The 25338-nt window shown below is 41.5% G+C and overlaps 1 protein-coding gene across 2 annotated transcripts in view; it reads right to left on the bottom strand.

Moving 5' to 3' along the window:
• The window catches only part of LOC136879179 (uncharacterized), a 96935-nt gene extending 73305 nt beyond the window's left edge, over positions 1-23630 (bottom strand). For both annotated transcript variants that reach the window (XM_067152949.2, XM_067152950.2), the window contains exons 1-2: positions 23510-23630; positions 15074-15294 (exon numbers count right to left, since the gene is read on the bottom strand). In XM_067152949.2, the coding sequence (XP_067009050.2) occupies positions 15074-15291 (218 nt within the window). In that variant the 5' untranslated portion in view covers positions 15292-15294; positions 23510-23630. The remainder of the gene's footprint in view (positions 1-15073; positions 15295-23509) is intronic.
• Between the last annotated feature and the right edge of the window lie 1708 nt (positions 23631-25338).

Genomic DNA, 25338 nt, shown 5'->3' with positions numbered 1-25338 from the left:
CAACATGCAAGATTGACGGAAACAGTGAGACGTGGTATCGGCAAATAGGGTCTCTAAACTGTAAGGCTGGCGACACTGAATCGAACTCAACAGTTCGAAAATAACTATAAATCCCTACCTTCAGTATTAACAGCGGAGAAAGAGTACAGTAAAGCTGTTCCCTTTGTGTATGTACGTGCATGATAGAGACTACTGTATAGCGCGGGCCTTGGCCGCCTGGCTAGTGATTAATTCGAGAAGGGCGGTCCAGGCTGATGAATGAAGTATATTTGAAGACATTCCATTTTCTCTAGAACTAGTTGTAGAAAACAGTATAGCTCTTTTTAAGAAAACAAAGTTAGTATCGTTATCTCGGCAGTTATCCTTCTTTCTTTCTTTCTTTCTTTCTTTCTTTCTTTCTTTCTTTCTATCTTTCTTAATCCGTTTAACCTCCAGGGTTGGTTTTTCCCTCGGGCTCAGCGATGGATCCCACTTCTACCGCCTCAAGGGCAGTGTCCTGGAGCGCGGGACTTTGGGTCGGGGCATACAACTGGGAAGGAAGACCAGTACCTCACCCAGGTGAACTCACCTGCTATCCTGAACAGAGGCGTTGTGGCGGGATGGGAAGATTGGAAGGGATAGACAAGGAAGAGGGAAGGAAGCGGCCGTGGCTTTAAGTTAGGTACCATCCCGCATTTGCCCGGAGGAGAAGTGGGAAACCACGGCAAAACACTTCGAGGATGGCCGAGGTAGGAATCGAACCCCCTATACTCAGTTGACCTCCCGAGACTGAGTGGACACCATTCCAGCCTCGTACCACTCCTCAAATTTTCGCGACAGAGCCGGGAATCGAACCCGGGCCTTCGAGGGGTGGCAGCTAATCACCACTACACCACAGAGGCGGACGGCAGTTATCCACACTTTGAGAAAGCACTACTAGGTCGATTATGAGCCCCTTCGTAACACTGCTACGCTGCTAAAAGTGAAATGGATTTTGAATACCTTTAATGGTTTATTTATTGATTATTCTAATAGTCTGAACCCTATTTTACATGAGTATATTAGAGTTGTAATTTTGATCAGTCTCTGACATAAAATTAGGAAACTTAATTATTGAAGATGTGGCGAATGAGCTCACGGAACCATTTGTAGCAGCAGGGTTCCCTTTAAACCTTTAACAATTTATAAGCAGCGATGGGAAAAGTACAAATAAAAGTAATAGGGATGAATACAGTTACGTGAGAAATATTGTACTCGATCACAGTTGCAAACATTTCAACAAGTAATCAATAACATTACAGCTCTAATTACTTCACATATTACAATTCTTCAGGAAATCATCCATACATCTTCATTACAGACTGTTATGCCTTTCAGCGTTCAGTCTGCAAGCCTCTGTGACTTTACTATTCGCCGCCACAATCCTCTATTTGTAACTAATTCTGTAGCCTCGTTTAGTTCTATATCTCTAATCGCTGAATCGTTAGAAACCGAGTCCAACCACCACCGTCCTGATCTCCCTCTATTCCTCTTACTCTCCATAACAAAGTCCATTATTCTCTTAGGTGACCTATCCTCCTCTATTCTCCTCATATGACCCCAACACCGAATCCAGTTTTTGCGTACAGTTTCATCCATGAAGTTCATTCCTAACTTAGTCCTGTCCCCTCTTTCCGAGTATCCTCCTATCATTGTTCCCAGCTATTTGTACCAACAATCATCCTCGTTACCTTTACCATGTGTGTGCATACGTTTTTGCCGTTTTTTATGGCAAGGAAAGCACGTAGTTTACAAGGGAAGTCATTTTTTGTGTATTCAAAATATTGGCCATCGGCTTCTACATACTTCGCCCATCTTTCAGGTAAGTAATGAATACCATGCCAGAAAAAATTGTTTGTCTTTTGCGGCAAACCATTCATCGAGGCATTTTCCATATTCCCCGTTATTGCTGAAGTGCTGCTCTGCGAGCGCGTGCCCCATTGATGCGAAGAGCTGATAGATGGCGCCAGGTCGGGAGAGTACCGCAGGTGCGGCAGGATGTCCCATCCAAGCGATTTCAAGGTGTCTTTCACTGGTTTTGCTGTGTGAGACGGCGCATTGTCGTTTTACAAAATCATTTTGCTATGTCTTCTGGCCCATTCCGGGCGTCTTTTGATCAATGCGTGATTTAAATTAATTTGGCGATAGCGTCGTGCATTAATGGTTTCGCCGGGGTTCAAAAGTTCATTGCTCGTCTTCGCACTTTAACATTGAAATCACCACATTTAAATTGTGGAACCATGTCTCACATGTTCTAATCGATGGAGCGTGTTCACCATATGTTTGTACCAACAAACGATGACTTTCTACAGCCTTTTCCTTTTGATTAAATAAGAAAAGCAATGCGTGCCGCAAATGTTCTTTTTCAAGCACAAACGTCGACATGGTCACTGAACAACACAACATAGATGCTAGTGTTTGGCGGACTCAACCTGTGTGTGTCGGTAGGTTAATGTCAAACGAACAAACTGACGTATGTGTCACATTCATACGCTGCGTACTGTTCGCTGGCGCCAGCTCTTAGTGAAACCGGAAAAAAACTTATGCATACATCTGGTATGAGTGTTACTTCTAAAGAGACCCTGAGTTCACCCAGATTTCATTCCGTAAAGCAATTGATATTTTTTCGCACGGAGCTGGATTAATTCCAAAGTTTACAAAGAAAAGTATATTATTTCATTTTGGTTTCTTTTTTTCTTTTTTTTAGTTGAGAGACATTAAGTGCCTATTATCACTGAGACCAGACTAAACATAATACCTACCTTCGAACTTTCGAAATGATTTGCCGGGATGAGTGGCTCAGACGGTTGAGGCGCTGGCCTTCCGACCCCAACTTGGCAGGTTCGATGCTGGCTCAGTCCGGTGGTATTTGAAGGTGCTCAAATACGTCAACCTCGTGTCGGTAGACTTACTGGCACACAAAAGAACTCCTGCGGAACTAAATTCCGGCACCTCGGCGTCTCCGAAAACCGTAAAAGTAGTTAGTGGGACGTAAAGCCAATAACATTATTATTATCAAAATGACTTTTCCCATACTTTTTTAGTTAGTAACTTTCAGCATTTCAAATAATTTGAGATTTACTTTACTAAATGATTGGTTCTTAAAATTCTTATCGCTAACCGTCGAACCCTCTTATGGGAAATTACATCTTTGCATTTGCTGAAAAGACGTTCCTTTACAAGCGCGCCGGTTTGCAGCGCTGGCCTTCTGACCCCAACTTGGCAGATAGTAGTATTTGAAGGTGCTCAAATATGTCAGCCTCGTGTCGGTAAGTTTACTGGCACGTTAAAGAACTCCTGCGGGACAAAATTTCACCACCTCGGCGTCTCCAAAAACCGTCAAAATAGTTAGTGGGACTTGAAGCAAATAACATTATTCATTATTTATTTTACAGGGGCACTTGAAGGAATACTTTTGTCTAATTTTAAGGACACCCCTGGCAGTGATAGATATTGTAGGATTTTTATGTCATTGGTAGTACAGGAGATGGAAGAAAGTACCTACTGGTTCTGTCGTAGCAGAACTGAAGAAGTGATCTTCAACATCATTTAAATGTTTCCCGTTTCTGACACCATGCAATGTACCTATATTGATTACTGTAATGTAAAAGTAACTCGAATGTAACGATTACAATAAATTGTATTTCAAGAAGTAAATTACGAGTAAAAATTAGTTTGTTAAAAATAACGATTAAGAGTGGAAGTCACTAAAAACGTATTCGTTGTAAGTAGAGGCAAGACGTCTTCGCATTAACGATAAACGCGACAAAAACTATTTTGAAGCAATTTTGAGATATCTTAACGAATCGTATGATTATTATTAAGAAATTAGTGATTTCGTTTTCGTAAAATACAGCGAAGTAAAGCGTAAAGGCCAGTTTAAAGCGAAATTTACTTATTTTGCGGTATGTCTGAAATTTGCAGCGAAATTCATGAAAAATAACGAGCTTGAAGTTGTATTTCAATATTACCCGTGTGAAGGGAAATGGAAGGCAGAATAAGGATTTCTCAGTTCAACAGAAATACCTGTACGTTTTAAAATTCTAGGAAATCCTTTAATGGTATGGCGATGTAGGGTTAAAGCTATGACCATGTACGATGAAAGTGTAATTTGTTATGTAATCTTGATCAGAGCTATATTATAGTCCTAATAAGGATTAATGGATTTCACATAAATAATTCACAAATTACAAGCATGGGAATTTATATGAACAGTTTCCGAAATTGATTACATCGAAATTAAAGGGATGGGTCAAGGCCTATTTCGCGAAGTAACGCAAAAAATTGTTTCCTTTTCGCGAAATCGTACATAAATTCATGCGAAAAATCATGCCTCTAGTTATAATTAATTCGAAGGCATAAGCATTCAAGCATGTAATAAAATATTGCTTAAGCTTATAAAGGGGAGATGGGAAGGAAATACTGATTTCAGAATAGCAAAACCAGTGAAACATTTAAATGATTATTATTGGCTATTGAAAGTGAAAAGGATGCTCGATAGAGTAGGAATGGGAGACTACTAGGGTAAAGAGATTGAGAACAAAGATAAGACATTCAGCAAGAAAGTAACGATTCAGTACCATAGTAAGACCGAAAATATGATATGCCAGCATCGCTTGGAGCTCTAAGTGAAAAATTGCAAAAGAGATTTTTAAAATACAATATAAAAATCTGACTGCTATCCTCTTGTGGCACCTTATAGTGATATCCTTTTAAATCTCAGAGTGGAGAGTTTAGAAATTCGCAGATGGAAGGATGCAGTAACATTTCTTTTTAAGTTGTAAACTATTCTATCGATAATCCTGAATTACTGTCTCTATTAAATTTTCATGTACCTCGCTTTAATTCCAGAAATAACATAACATTTTAAAATGAAAATACAGGACGTGTGTCTATGATAACTTGCCGGTGAACAGACTCTGTAGTATCTTCAAGAGTGCCATTCAGAATGGATTTGACTTCAATCTCTCAATGCGCGAGTTTCTAACTGAACTTCATCCCTCAATTGTATAAAGTCATAAAAACAGGGGAAATCTAAGAACTATGTAATTTAAGGTGAAGTGCTGTAGTGTTATGCTTGTATGGGAACTGCTTCATTTATTTTGTCATTTTACTTTGTCATGTGTTTTTCGCCATATTAATATAGGGCTCTTTTGTTTTTAGAACATACTTTGATATTTTATATTAATATTATACAGTAGGTGATTAGATAAAATTCTAGATTATAATTTAGATATAAGTAACGCCATGCCAATTGTAGTTTATATGACGTAATTGGCACTTTAATTGGGACACTAAGTCATGTAATTTGCAATAAATAAATAAATAAATAAATAAATAAATAAATAAATAAATAAATAAATAAATAAATAAATAAATAAATAAATAAATAAATAAATAAATAAATAAATAAATAAACAAATAAATAAATAAATAAATAAATAAATAAATAAATTCTGGGAGACATCATGAAAAGAAGAATAGTCAGAGCTTCTCAAAACCTTCTTCGCAAACACTATATTGGCACACTCAACACAAATACGCTGGTCAAACTAGGCAAACTTAAACAGCTGACAGATGTACTATAAACATCTCAAATCAGAATCCTTGCTATCCAAGAAACACGTTTCACAGATGAAAACCACTTCAACACAGAAAATTACAGGATATATAAAGGAAAACCTGCTGTCACACGGGGAATGCCGACAATGTTTGGCACAGAATTTGCAGAGCATAAATCAGTCATTGACAACATCTTAGATGTAATTCAGTGTCGGAAAGGATCACTACAGTAATCTTCAAATCAGGAAACAAAAGATATACAATCGTCAATGCACATGCACCGACAAATGAGATCAATAGAAAGACATCGCAAGTAGAAGACTTTTGGAAGGATATAGAAGAAATAACAAAATACTAGAAGGACTTGTTAAAATTCTCTTAGGAGACTTCAATGCACAACTAGTCACAGAGAAAAAGTACACACAAATTACGGACTCATACGCAGCACACAAACAGACGGACAAGAATGGAGAACATCTCATACGATATTGTCAAAATTTTTACTTAAAAAGTATACCAACACAATTTCAAAAACCAAGACGAAAGTTCACAACATGGGAAACGCCCAAAAACTTATGAGGAGAATTCCAAATAGATCACATAGCCATATCAATCAAAAATACAAGAGGAATTTTGAACGTGAGCACACGTAAAAGATTCTTCGAGTCCGACCATCACTTGCTACAAGTAAAGATTAGGCCAATCCCAAGAAACAGAAAGACAACATTGAACAAAATTATAAAACAGCACCCAGAATATTTGAAGATAAACAAGGACAACATTATTGAATAAATTAATCAAAATGCAACATAACGTTGGACAGACATAGCGAAGACAGTTCAAAAGGCGATGCTTTGGGGTCAGCCTCCTTGGAAGCGCAAACATAGATGGTGAAACACAACTTGTGATCAAGCAACTGAAAGAAGAATCCAGGCATGGAAGAAATTTTGCAGCAATAGAACAACTGAAACATAACAGAATTTCCACAATGTCCAGAAATAACCATCGAAATATATTAGAACAGTGAAAAGGACATACGATAAAAATAGACTAAATGAAATTGAGGAAGACTTCAAGAGAAACAATACGAGAAATTTCTATAGAACATTTAGGGAAAGTATAAAAGGTTATTAGTCTCCAAATATTTGCTTTCAAAGACTGGATGGATCTTCGAAAACAAATACTAAAGCGAACTGCAACATTCTTAAAAAATACTTTGATAAACTACTCAACAGCGAGAGGCCTAGAGAAAAATTAAACTTCTCGAAAACCATACCAAACCTAGATTCGAAATCACTCACAAGTGGAGATCGTAAAATGACTGAAAAACAACAGAGCACCAGGAGAAGATGGGATTATTGCTGAGATCTGGGAACTTGGAAACCCAAATATCATAAACAAAATCCATAAAAGTATCTGAGAAATATGGATTACGGAGAAAATCCAACAGGAATGGAAATGCGCATTGATCCATCCACTGCATAAAGAGGGCAACAATACAGACCCTAATAATTACAGAGGTCTCTCATTATTGCCAGTTGCTTTCAACATTCTCTCTAAGACATTAATTAACAGACTAGAACCACAAGTTGATACAAAGATAGGTGAATACCAAGCACGATTCAGAAAAAGAAGATCATGTATTGAACAGATCTGGAATCTGCAAACAATCCTGAAGACCAGTCAGACGAACAACACTGTAGTCACATTTGTCGACTTTAAGAAGGCCTACGATTCAATAGACCGGCAGGATGTCTTTGACATTCATGAAGAATATGGAGTAGACATAAAAACTAGGGCACTCATACAAGAGACAGACACCACGTCCAAAATAAAATTTATGGGTGAAATTTCAGAATCATTCGAGATACGTTCAGGGGTCAGAAAAGAAGATGGGCTCTCACCGCTTTTATTCAACTTGATCTTAAACAAAATTATCAAACAATTTTAAGAAAAAGTAAAAGTAATTCAGTTAGGAAGAACGTGTGTAAACAGAATAATCATAAAATGTTTGGCATTTGCGGATGGCCTGGAAATGCTTAGTAACAATAGACAAGAAGCACTGAAATACTTACATGACATTTCTATTAAAACAGGTCTACAGATATATAAGAAAACACAGTATATGGAAAGAAAATATGGAAAGATCACAAGAGTAGAAAAATTCAAGTATCTAGGGGAATATACACAATTATAACGATCAAATAAGGCATCCAACACAGACAGAACAGACAAACTTCAGAAAGCGTACAAACTCACATGGACACACTACATTAAGAGAAACTTATCAAGACAGGCCAAACTCAGGCACTACAATACAGTTGTACTACCAGAAGCCCTTTACGCTTCAGAAACAACCACAATTAGAAAATCAAGTATCATAGAGACAGAAAAAATATAACGTAAAATCCTCAGAAAGATTTTTGGAGCAATACACAAAGATTGTATATGGATGAAGAGACCAACTAAAGAGCTACAGTAGAACCTCGATAATTTGAAATCGGTTAATTCAAAATCCCGCCTAATTCGAAGAAGCTCTCGTTCCCGGAAACATGAGATACAGTTTTGCATGTTATTTCAATTGTTTAATTCGAAATACGGATAATTCGTAATTCGAAGTACAATGTCGGCCCCATTACCGAAATTCAGACTTTTAATTCGAAACTGCCTTTACATTTTAAAACAATAGTATGTTACAGAGTAATTTCAACTGGAAATTTATCCGCTCCGCGTCATAATAGAACGCGCGTACCGGAACGTGGAGGGGTAGCTTTCCGCATTTACACTCACTTCGGTTGGTCTACAGTGCTCTTCATTATTGCTAAGTTGAATGAAATCGGAATTCTTTTGTATTCAACCTTTTAACAAACGCCGTAATACCACGCAACAGGCAGTGTGCGGTAAAACAGAATCCGCGAACACTGGTGATGCCGACAGTTGACAAAAAAAAAAAACAAACAAACGTGGCTCATATAATAAATTCGTAGGCACCGAACAATATTTTCATTGCCGGTGAAACTGCATTGCTTTATTTTAATGCGAGCCTAAACGGTCTTATGGTTTTAAAGGAGAAATTGTCAGCCGGGAAATCGTACAAGAGTGAGGGATGGGGGTCATAATAGTGCGTTGCAATGCACATGGACGCGAGATACTTTATCCCCTCGTCATAGGAAAGTTCGATAAGCTATAGTGTTTTAAGGGCGTTGGGCACATTCCATGCCAGTACAAAGCATCTAAAAATGCAAACAGTACAGAAATCCAAAAAATAATGCATTTGCACAGGGGAAGCGGCATCATTTATCCTCGTCTTTGAGTTGTGCGATTTTTTTTTTCGTTGCGTGAGGTTATGTTTGTCAGTGATTTATCCAAGTGCATTATTTGAACATTGTAAATGCACCTTGTTGGATACATTTCGGAAATAATTTTTTCCATGGCATTTGAAAGGTTTAAACTGTGAATCGAGGTGATAGCATGTATTAATGGGTCTTAGAATACTTTGTGACGCGGCAAGTGTTTACATTTCTGAAGTGCGAGAGAAGTGCCTTGGCGGGAAATCGTACGAGGATAGTCATAGGAAAGTTTGATTTTAAGGGCATCGGTTACTTTCTGTGTAAATACAAGGCATCTAAAATGCATACAGTATAGTAATCCAATTAATAAAGCACTTGCACATGGGAGCCAGCATAGATTTCTCCTCGTCTTTGAATCGTTTTTTTCCTTTCTTTCGTTGCGTGGGGTTATGTTTACCAGTGAGATATCCGAGTGCATTATTTGAATACTGTAAATGCACCTTCTTGGATACATTTTGGAAATAGTTCTTTTTTCATGTCACTTGAAAGGTATAAACTGTGAATCAAAGTTAACTGCATGCAGTAACGGGCCTTAGAATATTTTGTAACGCGGCAAGTGTTGGTACTTCTGAATTGCGAATTGGCGGTTAATTCGAAATCACGTAATTCGAAGTTCAGAAAACACAGACTTTTGATCTATGCGCACCTACATAGAATGGACAGCAGCAGACACACAAAGAGGATTTTTGATGTAGCTAATAGCTCAATAAAAAAAAAAAAAAAAACAGATAAATTTCGTGTGGCTATTTCTAGCCGAGTGCAGTCCTTGTAAGGCAGACCCTGCGATAAGGGTGGGCGGCATCTGCCATGTGTTGGTAACTGCGTGTTATTGTGGTGAAGGATAGTGTAATGTGTGGTGTGTGAGTTGCAGGGATGTTGGGGACAGCACAAACACCCAGCCCCCGGGCCAGTGAAATTAACCAATGAAGGTTAAAATCCCCGACCCGGCCGGGAATCGAACCCGGGACGCTCTGAACCGAAGGCCAGTACGCTGACCATTCAACCAACGAGTCGGACAACAATTGGTTGAAAGAAATAGAAGAAGATCTACAACAAGCAGGTATCGACGAGGTATACGTGAAAGAAGCATATTCAAATATAAAATTATGAATTTGAAATTTGATAAATAAATTGGAGATTAGAAAACAGGTGATTAAGGCAGAATGTAAGACTAAAAACCTTACCGGAATTCTGTGAAATTATCGAAATTATGCCAATAAGGTAAGAAAGGCTTTCAAACAGAGAAGTAATTGATATGGTGTGGTGGCTAATGGAGATTAAGAATAAGGGTTACAGAGAGAGAGAGAGAGAGAGAGAGAGAGAGAGAGAGAGAGAGAGAGAATGAAAATCACTGTTTATTATGTGGGGAAATAATGGAAGAGGCGCATCTATTAAGAGTATACAGGAGAACTAACGCAATTAAAGTTAAATATTTGGGTAGTAAATATAAAACAAAAAGAGAAATAATTCTGTGTAGTTGTTAAATTATTAAACAAAGAGTGGATTACAATCGAAAGAATAATAATCACTTTTGTATTTAAAAATATGTGGAAAAAGGAAATTAAAAAATAAAATAAGCACTAACTGAATGAATGAAGGGTAAGATGCATGTTTGTCCTAGAATTTTTGCATTGTGCTACATCTTGAGCAAACTGAACGTTAAAAGAAAAGAGAAAAGGGATGGTAATTTGTGGAATTAATATAAACATTACTAGTTTTAAGTAATTTATTTATTCGGGAGATAGTGAGTTCGAACCCCACTTCGGCAGCCCTGAAGGTGGTTTCCCATTTTCACACCAGGCAAATGCTGGAGCTGTACCTTAATTAAGGCCACGGCCGTTTCCTTCCCACTCCTATCCCCTTCCTGTTCTATCGTCGCCATAAGGCCTGTCTGTGTCGGTGAGATGTAAAGCTACTTATAAGAAAAAGCAATTTAGTTAATAGCCAAATAATTATAAGGAGGATAATGTAATGCATGTATCAAACAAACGGATTACAATAAATAAACGCTCTCTCCCCAGTTTCGGGCGGTGTCCGGACATTTGCGGTCACCACAAAATCACAGAAATTTGCAATCACTGAGATATACTTGTGCCCAGTCACAGAAATTCCCCAGCAGTCACAGGAGATTTGCGGTCACTTCAGAAGGGGGTGAGGCTCATTAGCTTAATCTCTTAGTGTCCCCGCTCACCTGCCTGGGCTTCTGGAGAACATTCTTCTCTCGCGCGCATTATTTAGAGACCAATACCTTCAGCCATAAATTTCATTCTATATCGAATCTTCCTGGTGTTGTGTGCTCTAAAGGAATTGACAGTTACTAATGAGGCAAATCGTTCAGCACATTACAATGGTTATATGTATAGAAAGTATAGGGAAAGTCAACATGGATCGTCACCGGGGTGTGTCTGAAGGAGAAGAACAAGTCATAACATGTTTTTGGAAACATACAATTCTGCAATAAGGTATAAAACATTCCCAGTGTATATTGTGTTGAAAACTGGATTAGATCAGATGACGGATTTTTTAGTAACAATGCCTTAAAATTGATGCATGGTTGAAACACTTTTAAAAACGGCCACGTCTTGCCTTCCACCAGCGATAAAAAAATATTAAAAAATAATTACAAATTCAAAATCTAACGTAAAATGAAACGAGGAAAACGATGACGTAATTGGATTCCCTGGAGGTCTATTGGTCATTTAATGAACAACCTCCAAACTCGAGTACATATAATAATTTGGTCGACAGTAAATTTTATTTTTTTAAATGCTGATTCCCATCACAATTTATACAGAATGTTGATCTAGAACAAGCGAGCAGGAGACCAGGCAGGTTAGCGGGGACACACTGAGATTAAGCTAATTAGACGCCCCCCCCCACCCTGCTGCAGTGACCGTGAATGTCCGTGACCGCAAATATCCGGCAACAGTTTCAGTTTCAGGCGATCTGGAAGCGGAGGATCAAAGTATTCTATTCTATTCTATTCTATTCTATTCTATTCTACAAGTAATTATATCAGTTTCAATAGCTCTCCTGGTGACCACGACAGTTAACGTGTCAAGTCAATGCCGTCTGACACCGTGGTTAGTCGGTTGGAGTCCCGTTGCTCTAGGAAATCTTCACCATCAGAATGTTAGCCGCCAGGGTAGTGAACCCATTATCCTGGATCCAGTTCCAATCCTCTCCACAATGTTCATATGGAGTGAAGGCATATGATGCTGTTGATGCTAATTCCTCCATTGGATGATGACGTTAAACCTTGTGCAGACCTTTTGGTGCTATTTGACAGGAGTTGGCTTTGTGCCGGCACCAACTTTCATCCTCTCCCTTCCTAATATACCAGGCGAGCGCCGTACTTTCTACTTACAATTGTCCCGTATGCACTAGTGATGCATGGGATACCTAGTCACTTGTTTTCGAAGGAGTGCTACAACGTGCTCTATTGTGGATGTGAAACAAATAGCAGTCATTTTACTGCACACGTTCCATAACAGGGTGCATTGGTAAATACGCCAAAGGTGCAGAAAAGAAAATGTAATAAATTATTAATTTATACACGTGTAGGCATTCCACTCTATAAAAGAGTTGTTAATATGAAACAAATCTAATACTGTTTGGCGAAATACGTGTGTAGAAGGCAGACGTCTGTTTGGAGCTTCGGCTGCGTTCTCACCAGATTCTCCACTAATTGAAATGTTGTCTGTGTATTAGTCGTTGCTGAACACACTAGTCATTGCCGATATGTAGACAGCAAATGTAGTGCTGATGTACACTAATACTTACTCAAGCCTAGTACTATGCGGTCGTAAACGAGGTTTACTAATCCAAGGGATGGCATTAGACGGGTAGCGCTGAGGAACATGCTGCGAGCGACCATCTGGTTGTTATATCTTCATATTCTGACGTAACCTGCCTGCTGACAGTAGTGCCCCTGCGAAAATCAATTAGTATACACCCCATTCATCATTTGTGCATGCGGGACATTTACAAGTAGAAAGTACGGCGCTCGCAAGCCGCGTGGTATATACCACGTTATTAATTTAAACCTCATTAACTCCTCTGATGATGTTGACGTCAGGAAGTGCATCCGGTCACAGAAAAACTCTCTACGGAGATCAGTCTCACCTCATACCGATCCCGTACAATTGGATTACTTTTAATCAATCACTCCCCAGCTCTGGTTATTGGTTAGTTGAATTGGAGTTCTTAACTGACACCTGTGTAACGTGCGGCTCCATGGTGAAATGGTTAGCGTGTTGGCCTTTGGTCACAGGGGTCCCGGGTTCGATTCGCGGTGGTGTGGGGAATTTTAACCATCATTGGTTAATTTTGTTGGCACGGGGGCTGGGTGTACGTGTCGTCTTCATCATTTCATCCTCATCACGAGGTGCAGGTCGCCTACGGGAGTCAAATTAAAAGACCTGCGTCTGGCGAGCCGAACTTGTCCTTGGACACTCCCGGCACTGAAAGCCATACGCCATTTCAGTTTTTTTACTTCTGTAAGGAAAGAAGGAACTTCTTGTGTTACCTAATGCGATAGAAATGTTAAAATGTTAGCGAAAATAGCTCTGGAACAACTACAGTGACATGATTTCTTCTTCTTCTTCTTCTTCATAATCTGTTTATCCTCCAGGTTCGGTTTTTCCCTCGGACTCAGCGAGGGATCCCACCTCTACCGCCTTTGGGTCGAGGAATACAACTGGGGAGAATGGCCAGTACCTCGCCCAGGCGGCCTCACCTGCTATGCTGAACAGGGGCCTTGTGAAGGGATGGGAAGATTGGATGGGATAGGCAGGGAAGAGGGAAGGAAGCGGCCGTGGCCTTAAGTTACGTACCATCCCGGTATTTGCCTGGAGGAGAAGTGGGAAACCACGGAAAACCACTTTCCAGGATGGCTGAGGAGGGAATCGAACCCACCTCTACTCATTTGACCTTCCGAGGCTGAGTGGACCCCGTTCCAGCCCACGTACCACTTTTCAAATTTCGTGGCAGAGCCGGGAATCGAACCCGGACCTCCGGGGGTGGCAGCTAATCACACTAACCACTACACCACAGAGGCGGACCAGTGACATGATTTACCATATTATACTGCCAGTCCATAGTCTGGATTTAACAAGTGCGACGGGAAATTGTTCTACCCAACTTTTTCTTTCAAAATTAAATGCTAGTCTATTTGTTCGGGGCGTCGACCTATGAAGATCCTTTGCCTCTACTTGCACCATATGTGAGCAACCAGCGTGTATTGTGTAAATGGCGGAAGTGTAAAGTGTTGAATGTGAGGAAAGGGACGTTAAGGGCGTCACAAACACTCACTCCCCAGGCCAGGGATATTAATCATTTACAATAAAAAAATCGCGACCCAGCGGGGAATTGAACTCCGGGCCGCCGGGTCACAGGTGGACACGTTGCCCCCTACTCCGCGGGGCCGGACTGTAGCCAACTTTACTGTCAACGTAATAACAGGTAGTGTTTCTACAAGCTTCTCTGCGTATTAAGTACTGGCTCGAACCAAAACTGAACTGAAGGAAAGTGGCCCATGGTCGGCGGATGCAGACTGGGCTTCGGCCTGCAGGTGACCACGGTTGGTCCGTGGTCCGACAGCTCTGCACTCCGACCGGCCAACCGAGCAGAGGAAGGGTGGTCGCGGCTCTACCGTGGTTCTACGCCCCTTCATTCGGAAGACGGTGAGGCGCTGTTCCCCACCGTCGGCTGTCCTGAGAATGGTTTTCCGTGGTTTCCCATTCTCCTACACTAAGGCGAATGCCGGACAGTTCCTAGTATAGGCTATGGCCGCCACCCCTTTCACCTTATCCGAATATCTCCTTCATCGTATCACATCTCCCTGGCCTGAGAATCGCCGTTCTCTTCAGAGACGGAATGGGAAAATTTAGTAGTAGTAGTAGTAGTAGTAGTAGTAGTACCGGTAGTAGTATGTGGCTCATTCAAATCTCCCCAAAAAGCTCGCATATCTTGACCAGAAAGAGGGCGTAACCGTCTAGGTGGCCCGCTCCATCCCTTCAAGGTGGGGAAAGAAAATTTTTCTGATGATGTTGAAATGGCTCAAAATCATGGTGCCGTCCAGATATGTGGTTCAAATCCCTGACTCCACCGCGATTATTAATAACAGACAACACTGTACTTACTGGTTCTGGCGTCTTTGCAGTAGTTTCCGTACGATAGGAATTATCTCTGGTACAGTTCCAATTGGTCCCTGTCCTCCTTCTAAAATGTGCTCGAGGACCGCTCGCCAGAAACTGTCCCACACTCGTCGCTCGAAATCACCAGTATTCTCCATCTTATTCAGCACTTGCTGCACGAACGCCTTCGTGTCCATGATGGTTGGTGAGACTTCCGTAGGCATTGCCTAGTAATACAAAGATAAGTTGATAAACTGTAATCGCCAGCTTAAGCAGTGAGAACTGTGACATTAATGCTACTTATCTTGACTATCTATTTTAGGGACAGCTAACCCTAAGCTTTTAAAGCTTTTCACGTAGAATACCTCCATAATTTTGTTCCAATACTGGGTCCCTCTGTACCCGAAACAAGTGTATAGCAGATTTCTCCCAATAATTTCAAAACTATTAAAGCTAGCAAAAATATAAGACTCTGTCTTGAAAAGAGGAAGGTCCAAAGAGTCCAGCCAAACAACTTTCAAGGAGAGGTGGTGGAATAATGAACAACCACCTAATCCTGGATGTCTTAAGACGTGTCCTATCATTCTATCTCTTCTTCCGGTCAAATTTAGCCAAATTATTCTCTTTTAAGCAATTCAATTCAGTAACTCGTCATTCGTGACTTGATCTACCTATCTCAACTTCAGCATTTTGCTGTAACACCACATTTCAATATACTATTCTCTTTCTTTCTGAGCTAGTTATCGTCCATGTTTCACTTCCATACAACGCGACGCGCCAGGCGAAAGTCTTCATCAGTATTTCTAATTCCTATATCAGTGTTTGAAGTGAGCAAAGTTCTTGCCAAGAAAGACCTTCCTTGCTTGTACTAGTCTGCATTTCATGTCCTCTTTACTTCTGCCATCGTTAATTATTCCACTACCCAAGTAACAATATTAATGTATTTCATTTAATACTTCATTCCTTAATTTAACATTTTCTGTACCACCTGGCTTCGCTCGGCTGCACTCCATTAGTCTTGTTTCGGCTTTGTATATTAGACTATTGTATTTTCATCTTGTACTTATTCTTCAAGATTGTGTCCATACCATTCAGCAGTTTATCGAGATCTTCTGCAGTCTCAGATAAAATCATAATATCATCTACAAATCTCAGAATTTCGATTACCTCTCCTTGAATTGTAATTGAATTGTAATACATCCGGGATATAATGGTTCGAATCCCACTGTCGGCAGTCTGGAAGATGGTTTTCTGTGGTTTCCCATTTTTTGGCTAAATTTAACCGGAAGAAGAGATAGGACACATCTTAAGACATCCAGGACTTAAGTGGATTTTTGAGGGAAGTGTAGACGATACTGCAGAGGTAGACCAAGGAATGAGTATGACAAACAGATTAGAGTAGATGTAGGATGTGGTAGTTATATAAAACTGAAAAGGTTAGCACAAGGTAGGGTGGGTAGGAGGGCTGCATAAAACCAGTCTATAGACTGACGACCCGACGACAACAACAACAACAACAGTGATATATTTTAAAAAATCACTAAGTTCAGAAATATTTCAAAATGTTTCACTCGCCTAGTCAAGTTTTCTCACAAATATTGCGTAGACTAAGAACACAACCTCGTGGTACTTGCTATTACGCCGCGGTCCGGAGTTCTACTAATTTTGCCGCACGCTTCGACTTCGAATTTCGCCACGAAATAGCGGATTAGGTGGTTGTTCATTATTCCACCACCTCTCCTTGAAAGTTGTTTGGGTGGACTCAAGGCCACGGCCGCTTCCTTCCAACTCCTAGGCCTTTCCCATGGCCACCATAAGACCTATCTGTTTCGGTGCGACGTAAAGCCAATTCTAAGAAAATGTAATTCCCTCCCCAAATTCCTCTTTGATTTACTTTAGCGCCTACTCTTTACATGCATTGAAAAGGAGGTGAGAAAACTGCAGCCTCCCCTCACTCCCATCTGGATTGCCGTTTCTTTTCCATAGCCCTCAATTCTTATCACTGCAGACTGATTTTGGTACAGATTGTAGTTAATCCTTCTTTATCGGTATCTGATCCGGATCACCTTCAGCTTGGTCCTATCAACATGGCTTTTCTCGATCAACTAATGCCATGTACGTAGGCCTGTTCGATCCTCTAAGATTGCTTTACGTGTTTCTACATTTCTTTTAAAGATAAATTGATCTTCTACCAACTCAGTCTAAAACTAACTTCTCATTACTCTTTCTAAAAGATGGTTGAAGCCTATTGCAAATGGGAAAAAAGAAATAATTAGACAAAAAGAATCGAACAAATGCAAAATATTTAAATAGGTTAAAGTAAACCTATAAACAGGGTAGAAAAATCGAAGGCGACCGAGCGCCTCAAGCCGCAACCGAGTACGTCCAGCGTATGGAAGTAAATACTATTCAGAGTTGCATATACAGTGATAGATACACCTAAAAGAACTGTAGTGACAGTGTTCTTTCTTTCTTAATATCTTTACCCTCCAGGGTTCGGACTCAGCGAAGGATCCCACCTCTACCGCCTGAAGGGCATTGTCCTGGAGTGAGGGACTTTGGGTCGGGGGATAAAACTGAGGAGGAGGACCAGTACCTCGCCCAGGCATACTCACCTGCTATGTTGAACAGGGGTCTTGGATGGGGATGGGAAGATTGGAAGGAATAGACAAGGAAGAGGGAAGGAAGCGGCTGTGCCCTTAAGTTAGGTATCATCCCGGCATTTGATTCGAGGAGAAGTGGGAAACCACGGAAAACCACTTCTAGGATGGCTGAGGAAGGAATCGAACCCCCCTCTACTCAGGTGACCTTCCGAGGTTGAGTGGACCTATCACTTTTCAAATTTCGTGGCAGAGCCGGGAATCGAACCCGGGCTCCGAAGGTGGCAGCTAACCACACTAAACACTCCACCACATAGGCGGATAGTGAAAGTGTTAAATTAAAAACTGCGTTAAGGAGTTGTGTGAGGAATGCTTCCCTGTCGAAGGCAAAATTCTCTTCTGCTAAATGTGTGACGTCAGAAGTACGTGCTATAATTTTTTTTAAAATTAAAGTTGCTTTCGTGCGTTTTAATCAATTTGCTGTCCGACTCGTTGGCTGAACGGTCAGCGTACTGGCCTTCAGTTCAGAGGGTCCCGGGTTCGATTCCCGGTCGGGTCGGAGATTTTAACCTTCATTGGTTAATTCCAGTGGCTCGGGGGCTGGGTGTTTGTGCTGTCTCCAACATTCCTGCAACTCACACACCACACATAACACTATCCTCCACCACAATAACACGCAGTTACCTACACATGGCAGATGCCGCCCACCCTCATCGGAGGGTTTGCCTTACAAGGGGTGCACCCGGCTAGAAATAGCCACACGAAATACAATAAATATAAATAATCAATTTGCTGCCAGTAAGGAAAATATAATGGATCGTTTTCAACAAGTAGGTGGGTCACATGTTTCAGTTTCGAACAGTAATTCAAAATCCACAGCCTGTTTCCAGTTTCAGCCGGGTCAAGAATGGAATGAATTACTTTTTAGTAATTTTTACTTGTAATTGTTACTTTTCACAAAGTGTAATTTTTACTCGTAATTTACTCCTTGGTTCGCTTCTGTGGTGTAGTGGTTAGTGTGTTTAGCTGTCACATCCGGAGGCCCGGGATCGATTCCCGGCTCTGCCAGGAAATTTGAAAAGTGGTACGAGGGCTGGAAAGGGGTACACTCAGCCTCGGAAGGTCAACTGAGTAGAGGTGGTTCGATTGCCATCTCAGCCATCCTTGAAATGGTTCTTCCGTGGTTTCCCACTTCTCCTCTAGTCAAACGCCGGGATGGTGCCTAACTTAAGGTCACGGAAGCTTCCTTCCCTTTTCCTTGTCTATCCCTTCCAGTAGCAGGTGAGGCCGGCTGGGCGAGGCACTGGTCCTTCTCCTCAGTTGTATCCGTCGACCCAAAGTCTCACGGTCCAGGACACTGCCCTTGAGGCGGTAAAGGTGGGTTCCCTCGCCGAGTTCGACGGAAAAACCAATCCTGGAGGGTAAACGGATTAAGAAAGAAAGAAAGAAAGAAAGACAGAAATTTACTTGTTGAACTAAAATTGTAAACTTTACATTTTAGTAACCGTTACATTCTAGTAATCGATGTATGTTCAGCAAAGCAACTTTGGTGACCCAACACTCCCAGGGCGTCGCGCCAATGGTATGATGCCAAGGATACAACGCGCACTCGTTCAATTATTGGCAGCTTGTTGTGGTTACTCGTTGAGATTTATATAATCATGTGTTATGTGGTCAGGAATGGAGGCGGAATAAACGTGTGACGGAGAAGAGGTGAAGAAATTTCAATTCCCTTATTTGAATAAATATTTTGAAATAGTTATCCTAAAAATAATGGTAAAAAAACGAATGAGACATTCAAATTTTTGCTTGGGAGCAATAATTTTGACAGTTTGTATAGTCTTAATAATAATAATGTTATTTGATTTACGTCCCGCTGACTACCTTTACGGTCTTCGGAGACGCCGAGGTGCCGTAATTTAGTCCCGAAGGAGTTCTTTTACGTGCCGGTAAATCTACCGACATGAGGCTGTCGTATTTGAGCACCTTCAAATACCACCGGACTGAGCCAGGATCTAACCTGCCAAGTTGGGGTTAGACAGCGTCTGAACCACTCAGCCCGGCTTTTGTTTAGTCTTACTTAGTGATTACAGCCGCTTAATTTCTCTTGGCTGAAAGTACAAATGCCTTTTACCTTGCAAAGTTTTATATCATTCCATCTCGATGTAAAAAAAAAAAAAAAAAAAAAAAAAAAAAAAAAAAAAAAAAAAAAAAAAAAAAAAATTCTTAAGGACTCGTGTTTTGTGAAGTAATTGTAATTATCAGGGCTAGCATTTTGATGACATGTCATCTTTAAATTCTTTTATAATAGACATTGCTAATTTGTACAGAAATCCTGATCGTAGTTGCAACATTGTAGAAATGCTTATTCATTAGGTCATTTTTTGTCATTTTGTATTTTAATGTTATTTTCTAAAATTATACGTCATTATTTGGTCATTTTATGGAATTTATCAGACTATTTTATACTTTTTGAATAATTTTCTTACATGTTTGGGAATTTTCAAGCATTTACGCGTGAGGTATTGGATATTAACGCAACTTTCAGTGAGGAAAAATACGGAGACCTGAGAAACTTCACAGCGCTTTATCAATCTAGGGACTAAAGAAACTTTGTTCACCCGTTACATCTTGAAAATGTCCATTCAACCTGCAGGGATGTTGAAAGTCAGGGTAGCAGGACAAATTACATTTGGCCAAGTAATGTCAGTCTGGTTAAGTGTCTTATTAGCGTAACTATATGTGTGTGGAGTTAACTTTTGTTAACGATTCTGACTTTTGTCTGTAGTGTACATATTTAAAAAGCCGAAATTCAAACCAAGTACGACTGTTCATGTCCGCCTCTGTGGTGTAGTGGTTAGCGTGATTAGCTGCCACCCCCGGATGTCCGGGTTCGATTCCCGGCTCTGCCACGAAAATTTGAAAAGTGGTACGAGGGCTGGAACGGGGTCCACTCAGCCTCGGGAGGTCAACTGAGTAGAGGTGGGTTCGATTCCCACCTCAGCCATCCTGGAAGTGGTTTTCCGTGGTTTCCCCACTTCTCCTCCAGGCGAATGCCGGGATGGTACCTAACTTAAGGCCACGGCCGCTTCCTTCCCTCTTCCTTACCTATCCCTTCCAATCTTCCCATCCCTCCACAAAGCCCCTGTTCAGCATAGCAGGTGAGGCCGCGTGGGCGACGTACTGGTCGTTCTCCCCAGTTGTATCCCCCGACCAAGAGTCTGAAGCTCTAGGACATTGCCCTTGAGGCGGTAGAGGTGGGATCCCTCGCTGAGTCCGAGGGAAAAACCGAACCTGGAGGGTAAACAGATGATGATGATGATGACGACTGCTCATTTCAAATAAATAATTTCGGAATTTGGGGAGGATTTTTTCTACCGTCGGTAAAATTCTTCTCTGCAAAATTTGTGAATTGAAATGGCAGTATTGTAAGGTGTAATGAGGTAAGACTCTATATCGCAATTTAAGTGCACAGTTTTCATGTATGCTCTAAACCAACCATGCATTCGATTACCTAATTGAAAAATATTCGCCTTTTGTTTGGTTTGTTCTTCAGATGTTCCCGACTTAATGGACCACCTAACAGAAAATAAATTCTTGTAAGAAAAACTGAATTTGCAGTATTAAACAATGGGCTGAAATGTTAACCGGTATTTATGTGCATCTTCATCAAAGTAAGAAATCAGATTAAGTATCCATTAAATTTAGGTTAGTGTAGAACGACGCAGTCTGTTTGTATTTGTTTGTTAACATTTATGTTGTTGACATAAATATAGGCTATACCAACTCGATTAGCAAACTGATTGTATAATTTTATTTATAATTTAGATGACTTTTTTAAAGTTTTGGATCATTTTACTGGATTTTTGCCGCCATTTCATAGATCATTTTAAAACATTTTTAGGTCGTCCGAATCCTGACTGTGGTTCTCATAAATTGTTTACAATTGTTTTAAAAATAATTATTAACCCTAATTAAGTAAAACATTTTTCAGGTAACTCTAATTCAGCCCAATTACTTTTCCCATGATTGCCCATAGTGTAAATTATCGTAACTGAAACTATGTCCCCCCACCCCCAACATGTGAAGTTACCGGCCACCACTGAAACAATATCTTAGCCGTATGGTTACGTAAATGTGGGAACCTTGAGTGAGGAAACGTTTGGTAGTGATCTCTCCAAGTGCGTTTTGTTCCTAGATTTGACCTTCTGCTCCCTGTGACACTGGAGATCAATAATTCCTAGTTGAAACTGAGAGGGGACGGAATCAATATTTACTGAGAATAGAGTGGCACATATTTTGTTAACCTGAGGAGCAAGACCTTGATTTGAACTGCCCCTGCAGTCCAACTAGCATTTCAGAATATTCTTGGAGATCGCACTGTGAAAGACAATGTTAGATAATGTTCTAGTAAGCCTTGAAAACTGGGCAGTGTTGTTATTGTAGCAGGTAGGTGCGTGACGTCACGAAATGTCAGCGCCATAGGCCATGCGCGTACGCACTAGTTGTTCCGTCCATAGCAACCGCGTCGGTCACTAGATTGGAGCTAAGACGGGATGTTTAACTAGGTGTACTTCTCTTTTAACCCACTGTGGGTGGCGGTGGTAGAATAATACACACGGTATCCACTGACTGTTGTAAGAGGCGACCAAAAGGGCCGCCAGGGGCTCTTAACTTGGGAGCGTGGTTTGGTGGCCACGGGGCCTTTAGCTGAGACCTGCCGTTGCTTCCATTTACTTGTGCCAGGCTGCTTACTTGCCTCTATCTTATCCGACCACCCTTGGGCAACTATTGTTGTTTTCCGACCCCGACGCTATTACGTTGCGAGGGCTGGGGTTTCCAAGCCTTTCGTGGCTCGTGTCTTTATTTGGTCAATATCTTCGTTTATTTTTGAGGTGTCGGACCCTTTGCTTTTTTTCTTTCCAATTAGTGTTATATAGAGGATGGTTGCCCAATTGTACTTCCTCTAAAAACAACCACCACTGCCATCAGCACCACCGCTACCACTACCACCACCACCGCCACCACCGCCACCACCGCCACCACCACTTCCCCTTAAAACAATAATCACCGGGCGAGTTGGCCGTGCGGGTAGGGGCGCGCGACTGTAAGCTTGCATCCGGGAGATATTGGATTCGAACCCCACTGTCGGCAGCCCTGAAGAAGGTTTTCCGTGGTTTCCCATTTTCACATCAGGCAAATACTGGATCTGTACCTTAATTAAGGCTACGGCCACTTCCTTCCAACTCCCAGTCCTTTCCTATCCGTCGCTGCGACGTAAATAGATTTAAAAAACAAAACAATAATCACCACTACCACCATCATTACCTAACCACATCCAATGTTGCTTAACCTCCGAAATTTGGTGGGGTTCGATAATTTGATTACAACTTTCACTTCAATAAACAAAAATAATCTGTGGCGCGGGAGCCCAATAGAGCCTTGGCCTGCCAAGACGACTGCTGCCAAGTCAGATGGCCTGCAGCTATTGGAGTTCCATGGTCAGCATGACGACATCGTTAGCGTATATCTTGGCTTCCTTGACCGGCTCCTCGGTGGATAGGGGAATGCGTTCCAGCCAATACTGCATAATTATAATTCTTGGACTAGCCGGGAATCGAACCTGGGCTCGAGGCAGCCTCAATACTCCAAAACTGGCAACTTGCATACCAGGATTTAAATTCACGACTGCACCAGGAATAGAACCCGTGCCAGCTAGACATGGAGGTGATGCCCTGCAGCTATGTCATTTCTAGTACAAATCTGGGGCAGTACTAGGGGTTTAAGATGTTCTGTAAAACAGATTCGACATCGGCACCAAATATGAAATATCTTTTCTTACCTTGCTGAAATCCTCTTGTTCGTTATACTGTCGCTTCTTACACAACTGTCAGTCTCCTTACACAGAGCTTGCAGCTAGCGCTATGACACAATCGATTCACAAATAGATCACGTTGTCTTGGCAGAGCGCGCTGCTGTGGTTCTCTCCCACTACAGCACCTCTTGGCCCATCATGGGAACTTCACTTACAGCTGAGGGAGTGGTGTTATTTATCTTGCACGGAGGATTAAAGACTTAGGATCGAAGTTTATGTACAGATTACTTTTTTATTTTTTATTTTTTATTACAAGTTGCTTTTCGTCGCACTAGCATAGATAGGTTTTATGGCAACGATGGGATAGGAAAGATCTAGGAATGGGAAGGAAGCGACTGTGGCCTTAATTAAGGTACAGCTCCAGCATTTGCCTGGTGTGAAAATGGGAAACCACGGAAAACCATCTTCAGGGCTGCCGGCAGTGGGGTTCGAACCCACTATTTCCCGAAAGCAAACTCACAGCTTCGAGACCAACTCGCCCGGTATATACGTATACATCACCAGTCTGGGAATCTGATATTGGAAGCGTTGTTGGTTATTGTGGAGTAGATACGCGGGGGGGGGGGGGGTTGAAATGGAACAACCCGATATCGACCACTTCTTCTTTCTATTATTACTTGGCTACCGCTTTTTGCCACACCTGTGGGGTCATACATATGTGGATTTGGCCATGTTTTACGGCCGGATGCCCTTCCTGGCGCCAACCCTATACGGAGGGATGTAATCACTATTGCGTGCTTCTGTGGTAGTTCGTAGTGTGGTATGTTGTCTGAATATGATGAGGAGAGTGTTGAGACGGACAAATACACCCAGTCTCTGAGTCAGAAGAATTAATCAGAAGCGATTAAAATCCCCGACTCGGCCGGAAATCGAACTCGGGACCCTCTGAACCGAAGGCCAGTACGCTGACCATTCAGCCAACGAGTCGGCCATCCCGATATCGACCACTCTTAATCATTAACTAGTCCTTAAGTAGTTCGTCTGTCATTTAGTCCCGTTTTTTGATACGGCGTCGGGGATGACGTGAGATGAATGTATATGGCATATTTTACGCCGGATGCCCTTTCTGACGTGCAGCTTACATTCTGGGAGCTATCGGCAGCCCTGAAGATGGTTTTCCGTGGTTTCCCATTTTCACACAAGGCAAATCTAGGGCTGTGCCTTAATTGAGGCCACGGCCGCTTCCTTCCAACTCCTAGGCCTTTCCTGTCTCATCGTCGCCATAAGACCTATCTGTGTCGGTGCGACGTAAAGCAACTTGCAAAAAAATAGCTTCTTTATACTTTCCACGAGGTATAATTTGCTTCCCCCTCACCCCCGCCCAGATCCCATGGCACTACAGCCCTTGAAGGGCCTTGGCCTACCAAGCGACCGCTGCTCAGCCCGAAGGCCTACAGATTACGAAGTGTCGTGTGGTCAGCACGACGGATCCTCTCGGCCGTTATTGTTGGCTTTCTAGATCGGGGCCGCTATCTCACCGTTAGATAGCTCCTCAACTCTAATCACGTAGGCTGAGTGGACCTCGAACCAGCCCTCAAGTCCAGGTAAAAGTCCCTGACCTGGGCGGGAATTGAATCCGAGGCCTCCAGGTAAGAAGCAGGCACGCGGGGCCGGCTATAATTTTTCTCCACCTTCTTAAATACTTCAGTATTCGTAATTTTTCTGTCCAGCTAATCTTTAGCATTCTTCTATAACACCATTGTTCAAAATAATTTAACCTCCTTTTTCGCAACCATAAAAGGCAATGCTCCAAACGCCTTCAATAATTTTTTTCTCGTTTTAAGATTAATGGAATT

The sequence above is a fragment of the Anabrus simplex genome, chromosome 8, assembly GCF_040414725.1.
Source record: "Anabrus simplex isolate iqAnaSimp1 chromosome 8, ASM4041472v1, whole genome shotgun sequence".
Classification (NCBI taxonomy): domain Eukaryota; kingdom Metazoa; phylum Arthropoda; class Insecta; order Orthoptera; family Tettigoniidae; genus Anabrus; species Anabrus simplex.
This window is presented reverse-complemented; position numbering and strand designations above follow the sequence as displayed.